General features: G+C 36.1%; 1 protein-coding gene across 2 annotated transcripts in view; it reads left to right on the top strand.

Annotated features, from left to right (window-relative positions):
- Positions 1-12470, top strand: part of LOC128874440 (uncharacterized) — a 346195-nt gene that overhangs the window by 263415 nt on the left and 70310 nt on the right. For both annotated transcript variants that reach the window (XM_054119240.1, XM_054119241.1), the window contains one exon: positions 7272-7350. In XM_054119240.1, the coding sequence (XP_053975215.1) occupies positions 7272-7350 (79 nt within the window). The remainder of the gene's footprint in view (positions 1-7271; positions 7351-12470) is intronic.

Raw genomic sequence — 12470 nt, 5'->3', positions numbered from 1 at the left:
AGTTAATCATACATGTCCATCAATGGCAATTCGCAAAATCAAGTAAAAACTTATTACCTCTAGTATTTAATTTCATTGTTTCCAATATTGAAAAGAACAGATGAAATTAAACAGAGTAGAAGATGAAGTGAACTTTTTTAGGATTGGAACGAGCAGTAATTTTCAGAGCGAAAGACGTAGGCAATTCGCTATGAAATTCACGAACGCGTTTTGTTCTTACGCGCAGAAGCTGATTCGTGACGTCGCGTACGCATTGCATGAACCGCTATTTCGGACTTTCCCCGTTAACTGTATTAATTGGCAACATTCCAATTATCGGATTAACTACACGAAACAACTCGGCAATTTGCGATGCAATTTTATCCACCATATCGGTCGGAGGGCCGTCAGTTATTTTCACCTCGAATTCTCATTCTCGTCACGTACCGGGCAGCATGACGAACGTTGTGATTTGTTACATTACATCGTTTTATCCCAGGCTATGAACACCAGTACCATCGTGGCACGGAAGCGAGGAACCATAAAACCACGTAAATAATATTCTTTTTTTTCGAATGGCCGAAAAACTATTAAACACTGTCTGTCTGTTAAAACTAAATTTTTCAGTGGAATGTAAAATAGCTTTTTTCTCTATATATCCAATTACTTTCAGAACGACGTATATTTAGAATTTAAATTAGCGAATGATGTTATATATTTTAGGATCTATGTATTTCATTTTCAAAAGATTGAATTATTCTCGTAAAATTATAATTACACTAAAAAGAGAACTTTGCGACACTAATTATTACATGTAACCTCCATAACACTTTCATCCGTAAATCACCATATCGCTTATAAAGGTAGCTAATAATTAACATGCAAACACTTTGCCACCAACACCAGCTAACTTCGACAAACTGGTATTTTATGATAAAAGTCCACCACACCTCCGACACGTGGGAACCATTTCTACGTCGAACGATTACATCAAGCGCATTCAACTCCGGTTAGAACGACGCTCAACTCAAACCGCTTTGACTCGCTCTCCAGAAGTATTAATTAGCGAAATTCTAATTAATGTATTAGCACCGCGAGACAGCTTACCAACACCGTATCGCATTATACCCATCGCATAGACGTCAAGGCCGCTAGTTACGCTTGCTGCGAACTCGCGCCTCTCCGTTTCTCTCTTCCACCCTTTCTCTTCATCCCTTTGAGCTAAATCCACCTGTTCCTTGCCGCGGGATCAAGCACCGCGTCAGTTTCGTTGCGAAATTTTGTCGAAAGGTTACCAACGCCCCCGACTCCGCTCCGCGACGCCTTAATTGGCCGAATTAGCGGATTAACCAGTCGACGGAGTTTAAGTTCTCCAACGAGCCGTATCAACGGTCAGTTGTTGCTTCTGGCCGAGGATGCATCTGATGTTGTTTGTCTTGGAATATTGAGCTAGGAAATACAACAGAATAAACATCTTTACTACGTTTCAGATTGGAGTTAAAGGGAAACTAGTCTAAAACTTTCGAAAAGTAGAACCTGAAAAATATATCACAGAGAATTTTATTGAATTACATAACCACACTTTTTTTAAACGATCGCCATGATATTTTGCATTCTAGTTTACCCAATAATTTGAAATTTAGAGCAAACCTTTAGCATATATGTTTCGTGATCCATAGTTTACAAAATCTGATTTTGTTTTCTATTTCTTAAATATTCTTTTAGTTCTTTTAGTTTTTCTTCATTATTCCGGTTCCAGCAATAGCGACACTCACATTAATATTGAAGCAACCGATACATATCTGTTCAAAACACTGGAATATGTTAAAATTACAAAAATCGCGATAAAGTCACCGTTAATAACTGAGTAATTTTGAAAAACAATAGGAAATAGAACTTTAAGTGTTAACGAATGTTTCTTAATTTTGTCATTGCGGATAAGCTGAACACAAAACGTGAACATCATTCTTTTAAAAGAGACTGTACAAGATCACTAAAATTGCCCTTAATTTTTATTATTTTCATTAAAAATAAATTATCTATATTCTTGAAATATGAATAAATACGTGTGCAATACACCAGACAAGAATTCCTCGTCGTTTTAAATAAAATAAGCCCAAACAAAAACTTGCAAGTAGACGTTGGCTGTTGACTAAAATACCACCTCAAAGAGACACACCACTCAAACGACTCGCGTCGAATATAAAAAGCACCAGAAAAGTACAAACACTCTTTCCTAACACCCTACAATAGAAAATTGGAAGTCAGGATTAAAGAAATTGACAAAGTTCAACTTCCAAATAAACGGTTCAAAGATTTAAGTACTCGACGAAGTCTGGAAAGTTGACTGCGTGTCCGGTCCGTGCGTTCGTGTGCGTATCCGTAGCATTCGGATGGTTTGAGTGGTGCTCAGCGATAATGCTCGTTTTATTCGAAAGTTCAGAGGCAGAGAAGCGGCTGATCATTATGCAGCCTGTGTTGTCATATTCCATTACCGTGGCTGCCGGTTACAGGCGTCGGCTGCCGTGGTTAGTTCGAAGAACAATTCACAATGCGATACAGGAGCCGGTGCATCACCCTTCGACCGTGCTTGCAGATGACATCGATACTCGACTTCCTCCGTCGTGGCGTTTGCAGCCCCTGTTCGTCTCTCGCACGATTCAGCATCTAGCAAACTTTGCCGATCCCCGACGACTGCGAACGGATGACACCTAACACGACCAATGAAACGTGCGGCACAGCTAAAATCCGCCCGCGGTGTTTGATACGCTTTCGTTTACGGTCAAAGTAACGAGGTAGCGTGGAAATTTTTTCTCCTCTGCTTTTCTTTCTTCTCTTTTTTTTTTTTTTTTATGTACACTGTTGCGCCCGTCGAGGGAATTCTTGCGTTTCGTCTTTGACGCTGCGCGCGCGCTGAGAGATCCGGGAACGGTAAACGAGGCACGTTCCGTTCCGCGGTTGCGACGATGGGGGTTTACAGCCTGCAAATGAGAGATGGGTTACACGCGAAATCGAACACTTTTTTGGAGGGGTGTTTTTATTTTACTGCAACTTGGGTACACGTTGTAGTCTTTGGTATTGTGGTTGGAGAGGATGGAATTTGGGAAGTTGGATGGAAATGGAAATGTAGACCTACAAGTGTCATCTTTAATGGAGTATTTTCGAAAACAGTGACACTTTGAAGTTAAGTATTTTGAGTGCAAGGGGTTAATAATCTGAAAGTTGACTAAAGTAAACGTTCATATGTCGTCATGAGTAAAAGAAAAATTTATTCTTTGTTACTTAGCTAGATTCCCTTTTTGATCTCGTATATATTTTTGTAACAATTATTTCTTTTCCTCGAAACAGTATTATTATGTATATTATTCTTATTCTTTTATCAAATGTACTTCCACGTAGCAAGTACCAAATTAAGAATATAATTCATCTCCTAAAACAGAATAGTCATATTAATAACTCTAAAATAAAACATATTTGTTTTAAATTAAAATATGTATTTTAATTTTGAAAAAAGTTCTTAAATTTTGCCTGTTACGATTTCCTCTTAATAACACCGATCCGCTGTTGTGTGTGCTTTGCTTCAGTTAGGTTAAATAATTTAGCTTCATTGAAATTCGGTATCGGTTGAGAACAGAATTCAGCGGCTCCACGGTTTCGTCGTATCCTGGACATCGCAGAGGGAAGCAGCCGAAATAATTCCATTCGATGAAGCGGGCGTTCATTCGGGAAAGTTGGAACCGGCCGGGTGAATGGCATTTTTATGCATATCGCAGATTGCACGGTCGGAAAAGTCAACTCGAGGCGAAATCTGGCGTTCGCGAGAGACGTGGGTCGGGGGAATAGGATACAGCTGGATATTTAACCGGGATTATGGCGGCTCGTTTGGTAAAACATTCGCGAAAGTTAAGCGCCTTTCTCGGCCGCCGAGGCTGGTCTGTTTTAGGTAGCGCCGGGGTTGCAGAGATAATTCTTATCGGGCTGTCTGGGCTGTTTAAACGCAGTTAAGCGAGCCAATTCTGATTTCTCCAGGCTCGACACGTGCTGCCAAAATGCCTTTCATAGATTTAGACAATTTTTGGATATAGAGATATAGAAAATTTTCTCAACGGTTGTCGCCAAAACTTGCGAGAAAGGCATTGTTATTAACCGGACTGTAGATTTCATGCATTTATGGCGTACACTAATATCGAAAACATACAAAAATATATGTATGTGAAATACGTTTCATTACTTAATGTAACAATATTAATATTTCGTTTTGCATGAGTACATATACCTCTCCGTTATGCTTAGCATGTATTGGTCATATATGTTTATTAATAACTGAGAAATTAAAAAAAAAATTACATATATTCTTAAATTATGAATAATGCTCTATACGAAAATTCTTTATGGATTTTAAGAAAAAAAAAAAAATTCTAGTAACGTTGAATTTCTCACCACTGAAAATCGAACGACGATCGATCCAATACCTTATCTTTTTCATGAATTTAGAAAATCCGGGGATATATGGAGTGAAATTTTTTCAACCCGATAACGTATGAATTATTAATAATGGAATTCGCGAACGCTTGAATTGGGAAGAAATAATGCCAACCTTGAGACAGAACTCTGAAATATTTGGATGGGAACTGCTTTCGAGTAAAATAAATTGTTTGGCGATTCCATGCGTTAAGGACTTGATTAACTGTTTCCAGGTTTCTAATTTTTAACCTTTTCTTTCCTCCACTTCTGCCATATAATCACAGATAAAACATTACTGAATTATTACAAAATATCTGTACTTTCAAATCTCTGTATATGTTTTCCTCTTAGTTTTCAGTGAATGCTTTTTACCGATTGAAATGGAGCATTTAAATATCTGAAAACATGATTTACACAATTTTGCAAGCGAAACATCTCGTTTCGTACAAACGTTTAATGCACGTATTTCGTTACTTCGTGTGTAATATACTCCAATTTATATTAATGCATCCATTTGCATTAACTTTGCAACTACTATCAACGATTATTCGAACTTAACTTGCTACAACGCATTGCATTTGCAATGTTCGGGCATTGTATACGAATGGTCAACACCGCGGCACAAGTGGATACATGCTACTAGAGAGATTAGTTTACGTTCAGAGAGAAAACAGGAATTACTCAAACATTAATATTTCGCAGTATGTTATTGTGTGTCGCCATGAATTCACTCGCGGAAATTTTGTTGAAGCTAACAACTCGATAATTCTCTCGAAACGCAAAGTACTTTGCGATTTAAAATGACATTACAATACTTATGTTTGTAGCCTTTAGTTCTTAAAACCTGAAACAATGAGAAAAATATAATTAAATTTTTCAGAATACATTAAAATACTTAATGATATATGAAATGTATGTCAAGCTATTTTGAATGCTTGTAGAAATGCTAATGTCATGGGTCCTCAGATTAAATTAGGTTTAGGTTATAAAACAGTATATAATAATTATTTTTCTATTTTCAAAACTTTTTCTTCATTTAAGTATGTGTAATTGTCTATACAGTACATAACATTATCATCTATTTAAAGAAAAGAAAGTTCTGTCGGATTGTTTTAAAACAATAGCAATAGAAAATTTATTTCTTAGTCAATCTCTTGATCAGGAAAGCCGAAACTATAGATTGATCATTTAATTTTATTATGTATTATAGTAATATAAGATGGAAGACAAAAATCTCATAAAAGTGGTCGAACCACTCAGGACAACCACAATGAAAATGTTTCTTTGAACCAATGTGCATCCTGCAAGTAGGAAGATAATCGAGCGGACTTTTAGGGAAGGTGCGTTCTGCGCAGAGTCGCGTAGCTTTGTATGTACGATGTGTTTGGTTAGGTTACACAAAGGATGGGTCCTGTGCCATGTCTCGTAGTGGCTACACACCCACTAGAGTCAGCTGGCTTGGTACCATGTCTAAGATTATGTTTGTACTCGCTGTCAGCAGAGAATCATCATTTTCAGGGATACAGGACCAACTAGGACGCAGATAATGTTTGCAGTTCCTTGGTAAGGGTTACACACGTATTGAAAACTAGCCTTTGACATAAAAAAGATGCTAAGTTGCTAATAATGTAAATTATTTTCCTTTAAATGAATTTCAAGAACTCCAGTTGAAACATCAATGAAACGATAATTTTCACAGTATTTTTCTATTCACTCCGAAAAGTTTAATGATAACAATAACACTCTGCCATTCTTTTTTAAAATAGACATTCTTACTTCATATATACTTACTGTATATATATATTTGATAAATTCATAAATGTATATACTATCAATCTTGAATTTGTATAATTAAATACGTATTAATTCTTATGAAATAAATATTTACTTATTAATATAATACTATTACATACACTTATGTAATCATTAAAAATCATTTATTATCTACATGTTTGATAACTTCGTAGAATCAATATTAAATTTGTATAATTCTGTTCTTCTAAAGTCTAATGAGTTTGCAAATATTTATATTTATATTTATATTTACTAAATACCCAGGTCCAGGCTGGGAGCTTGCGAAAGCCAACAATTATTTTAAAGCCCGATTAAGACGCAAAGTGATAAACCGTGAAAGTTCATAGAACAGAAGACGTGTCAATATTTCACGTAATAAGCAGTTAATAGCTTAGCTTCATTTTAGTTCGATATCTTGGCACGATAAAAGTGTGCCCCGGAATGAATTCCGTGGAGCCGTATTCAGAGCGACGCCGGAGATGCCTTTTTTCATCCTTCCTGTCTGAGACACGAAGAAAGGATATTTCGCTGACACAACGGCTCAACTGTTCTGATCACTCGAACGCATCCATTATCCACCTTAGTACTATCTAGCGCGATACAGAGACGCGCCGCAAAGGAACGAAATTAATAACTGTTTGCGGACACGTTAAGCCCCCTTACAACGATACGTTTTATTAATTTACGCCCGTTATTAGGAGCAAGACAGATTTCAACGCTATCGCGATTCCCGCGTAACAAGGGCTGCCATTTTTACGATCGATGATCGTATCACACGCATCGCTTAACATTTTATGGCAAATATAGTAGCGCGAGAAATTCCTCTTACTAACGAAATCGATTTCAATTCATTAAAATACTTGTATTATTCCTGGGGATTTCAAGATTTTTCGTATTTAAATAACAATTATATTATAGTAATTTATTCAATTGAATATGTTGAGGTAATTACAATACTTTATTGCAATTAAATCAATGTTTAATTTTATGGAAAATTAAAAATCTAATATATGTTCAATACTGTATGTTTTTAGATGTCAACATGGTGGCCGAACCCAAGCCTCACCAAACCGGACGTAAACGACAGAACGTCACCAAAACTGGCAATGATTGGTAAGTTCATGTATAATTATTATCATCAATTCGTTTCTTAAATTCTAACATTATATTTAAGCAATATATTTAAGAGTTCTTTTAATTTTAATTCGAAGTCGTATAAAGTAAGATTAAGTGAATAAATCAAACGTCATTTTATTACTAGACTAACTTGGTATCTTATTTAATCTAAGTTTATAAAATACAAATGGAAATTAACTTAAGAACTAACTCACTGAGAAATATTTATTCGCTTATCCTAGGTATAAAAAATGTTTCATTTAATAAAAAAAAAAAAAAAAAAAAAAACAGTTGCGTAATACAGTGTAGAAATTGAACGAACGAAATGTTTTACTGTATAAGGCAATTATTCGAGAAGAAAAATCAATGCTGGAAGTTTCTAGTGGGAGATCTAGTATAGAATCGAGAGCATTCCAATTTTTTCAACTGTATAATCAGACCTTTCTGCTAGCATTTTGTCTGATTTACTTCCAGAAACGATCTCTACAATTTCCGCGACTTAAATAGATTTAAGAGTTTAATTCTTTCGGAACTGAAGCACCTTTTATAGTTTGATACTTCCCCAATGAAGAGATTAAGACTAATTAAGAGAAAAGATTCGTCCACAATTTTAAATTCTAGTCATTTCACCGCGATAAGACTTTATTCGAGCATTTTGCTAATTCCGTTGCGGACACATTTGTCCATAGTTATCGCAGTATTAGTCGCGTTTTAAATTTATATCCTCTTTGTTAAATGGCGGAATAAAAAGGATAGAGCGAGATAGATAGAATATAAAATCTATGGTCATCTTAAATTTCTGAAAGAAGGAAAGATAGCGAATAAGTGATTCACGCATCGTATCTTTGACGTTTAAAGTCAAAAAAGTAAAAAGAGGTTATATTAAAAATCAGTAACTTCAAGATAATTCATTTATCATTCATTTATCAATTCAAATATTCATTTGCTTCTCATAAGAAATACATTTTTACTTAAACTCGAAAATAAATTCAAGTTACTGAAAGCCCTATTCAACTCTAGTCTCAAGCGTTGTCTAGACCTCTTCAGTTTTCTTTGTTAATTAGCTTAATACAACACCAAAGTATCGAACTCGTTTCCAATTATCAGTGCATATCACCATAATTACATTCCAAATCGAACGAAAAACAACGCCTTCGGTATCGAATTAACCAAAGAATGAAACCTGCCGCGCGTTCGTATAAGCAGTCTGCAATTTTCCACCGATTTCGATCGCACAAAAAGGTCCACGGCAACGCGGAGGCGAGAGTAACCACATGGGGGGATCCGTGGCAAGCAGAGTCAGTCGGAAAATTGGCGTGGAGTGTGTCGATTGTGTCGGTCGGGCCGATGAAAAATGGCGTTCTTCTCGGTGTTCCTGAAATCTCTAATGTCGCGCGGGACTTGGCAACCGGCCCAGCCTTACGGATCACATCTTTGGACGGGAAAGTTCGTCGCAAGCCGCGCATAAATCTTCCAAGGTAGACGGAGAACTCGCGTTTTATTCGAAGGGCCACCGCTTTATCCTGTCGCCGTAGCCCCGGCTGAACGGGGGGTGGAATCGCCTTAAGAACAGCGCCAAACAAATGCTAAACTCGATATAACTGGCTCCGGTGTTGAGCTTCTCGGCGGGGCGACGTGCTGAAAACGTGTTTTACGCGACGTACGTGACCATGAAATTGCGAGTCCCTCCGAGCACGACGGGACTCGCGGGCCAGAGATGAAGCAGCGATAATCACGGCGATAATCCTCCGTTGTATGCGATTGTTTAGCATTCGAGACGATTAAGCTGATGTAAACTTAGGTTGGAAACGAGGGGTTTCGACGGTCGTCGCGCTAGGAACCTTTCGAGACTAAAGAGGAAACCCAGGATAAGATTATAGCAGTGTTCCTCGTATGTGGGACTGTCCAAGATTGCAAACAAGGGTGTAGTTTTTATTTGCTTGGGTCGTGAAGGGCTTGAAATATGATAGAATTGATCCAGGTGATCTTTATTTCATATTTGGAGCGATTTAGAATCACATTGTTTAACCTTTGACTTTGTGTTGAGGAAGGATTACTTTAATCCATTTTATGTGGTTACTTTTTGAATTTGTATTTGACGTGATTTCTTTCTATTTGGTATCGTGAAGGAATTTATTATACACATATCTTTCAAAATTAATAAAAATAACAATCAATTCACATGTAGTTTACTTGTGTTCATTTTTAAATTTCTTGGTGTGCGTCATTTCGTCGAAAATTTCATGTTAGCTAATGCGTCTGACCTATGCTCTTTATTACTACTTGAATTACTCTTACAAGGGAACATATCCAACTGTCCGTCTCCGATTTTGTTGAAACTTGGTGGGTACGTTAAGCAGGTGGAAATAAGGGATACTTATTTTTTTATAGTTGCCCAATCGCAAGTTTAGGGGTTGAAATCACTCCTTGAAGTTTCAGCAGAAAAATGCTATCTCGAAAACTAAAATAGATATAAGAAATCTTCTTAGAGAAAAGTTTCATGGTTTCATGAGGTGAAACACAAAGAGGACACACATTTTGTAAAATGTAATTTGTTTATAACAAAAAAATTTTTTGTTACATTATTTTAAGAGATATAAAAATTTATATAACGACAAAAATGAACGGAAATTCCTACTCCTACTTTTTCAACCCCTAAACTTGCGATTGGGCAGCTATAAAAAATACATATCCCTTATTTTCACCTGCTTAATGTATCCACCAAGTTTCATCAAAATCGGAGACGGACAGTTGGATATGTTCCCTTGTTAGTGAAGATTGAAAGTGGACACTGACTAAGGACTGTGGACACTTATTAAAGATCGTGTCGATAATTGAAACGTTTGTCTTGATCCAATGCCAAAATCGTGATTAAATTACAATATTCGTTTATGGCTATTCCTTAGGTAGTTTTCGCTCCCGAATGCAGATAAAACTGCTGTTCATGGCTTGAAGACTATCGTTGTCGGGAAGTCAGAATTTCCCAGGTTTCTGTGCGGAAAACCGAGACATCTCGTATCGCGTCATCTGGTTTCACGATCTGCCGCTCAAAGAAAACGAGGCGACCAACTCTGGCAACTGTTAAAGTCCACGAGTAAAGCGTACCGAAACAACGATTGTTCAGAGAGGACAGTGTTTCGGTGACTGTGCGAGACACGCTGTCTTCCCACGGCGAGATAGTCGCTAATATAAAACGGCAGTAAAGCGCGATTGTTAAAATTTAACGATCCGACCGTTTTTACGCTGAAATATTTTCAGTGGGAAAATGAATTTTCCAGCGGCTCGTAGCGCTTAAAATTTCAATGGTGTGTGGCACGCAGTGAAATGCGACTTTTGCGTCGACAACTTGTTGTTAGTTTAGTTTTACGGAAATTTAAAAGAGCCGATGGTGTATCATTTTTCGACGACGGGTCATTGGGAAAATAAATGCCGAAACTCTCTGAGAACGTGAATCAATTTTGCCGAAATTTACACGGAATTTTTGTTTAAAATGAATAGTTCATGGGAGAAAATAAAATTCAATTCATTTAGTTTACAACTCCAATAGATACTCGATTTATTGAAGTATATTATTATACAAATGATGTTACGACATTTTTGCATACTATTTGTTGCTGCACTGAAAATATTGAAATTCTGTAATAGAGATAGGATTAAGATCAGCTACCTTAGGAAACATACTTTTTCTATTCTGTTATGAAAAAGAATTTTAGTTTCCACTAAAAACAATGCAAATGAAGTGTCAATTCTAAAACAATTAATGTTATCTCCTTACAGTCGATTCCTAACTCTGATTACCATCTGTTGAGTTCCATGGAAACTTGAAAATAGTCATATAACAATTATGTTTTCTTCAGAAGATATTTTCACATTTCCATAGGGAAATTTCTCTACCTTTAGAAAGAAAACTAAACGAAATACAATTGAAATAACTCCATTAAAGATAACTATTATTGCTTGCGTTCATTCTCTGTGTCACAAAATACAAAATTTGACCGTCATATTGCACTGTATTAAAATTGGTGTACGCGAATGTGCATGAAGAAATGGCGATGGTTTGACGCAGAGGGAAACGAAAATATTGACATTTTAAATATTTCGCGTGCCACACGGAATTTTCAATTCCAAATCGTTCCTAATTTCAAGCTGTGCAACGTATCAACGTGAATAGAAAACTGGATAATTATAGAAACTATTTCAATTAACGCAATCTGTTATCTAAACATTTTAAACGCTCATATTTCGGGCGCGTTCCATCGCGTCCGTTGAATTATTAAAGACAGCTATTTTGAACGCTTTCACCCTATGAAAATATTTAAATGCGAGTAAAACATTTTGGTGCAAGTCCATCCGAATCGCAGCTCAGTTTAAAATTGTTCCGCTTTATTTATATAATTCTCTCTATCGCGCCGCTGAGTTTTAACAATTTCCCCATAAAAAAAATTTGTCATGCTGTTCCAAACTTTTCAGAGATACATATCGTGCAGGAATGTAATACTATAGTGTATTATCAAAGTTTAAATGACTAGAGGATTTACGGAAATCTCAGTTTAACGATTTCACAGTTTATGTGTCCACAAATGTATTAGTAACATTGTTCTACGGTGTGTTTATATTTTTGTTTGTTACTCTGTAATATATTTTTATTGCTCAATTTCACACTCGTAAAATTATCTCCAACATCTCAGTAACTTTTCTGAGTTTATAAACATTGTGAATTAGTTGAAATAATTGCATCTCTCAAAATTGTTGAAAAGATTCGATTCAATTCTTTACAATATAGAAAAATGGTCAAATTTAGTTACAAATATACACTATCTCAATACATTCTAAGAACATTTAACATTTTCAATAAATCTCCACCATTTATCTCCAGATTTATCTATCACTTATAAAGTACTAATACTTTTACTATGTATCAAAATCCATAACATGTTGAATTTTGAAGTGACCACGAAAATAGAGTTAATGAGTCTAAATAATTTCAGTAGTGTATATTTCTAACTCTGCCGTTAGAAAATTTTAGATATTCGTGTAAATTAGTGAAATATTGACATTACATGGTAGTACCAAAATTTTGTCAGCGTATTCCACAATGTTTTGGTAGGACCAAATAG

This window comes from Hylaeus volcanicus, chromosome 3, assembly GCF_026283585.1.
Source record: "Hylaeus volcanicus isolate JK05 chromosome 3, UHH_iyHylVolc1.0_haploid, whole genome shotgun sequence".
In the NCBI taxonomy this organism is placed as follows: domain Eukaryota; kingdom Metazoa; phylum Arthropoda; class Insecta; order Hymenoptera; family Colletidae; genus Hylaeus; species Hylaeus volcanicus.
The sequence above is the reverse complement of the archived record's forward strand: the minus strand, read 5'-3'. Positions and strand labels throughout refer to the sequence as shown.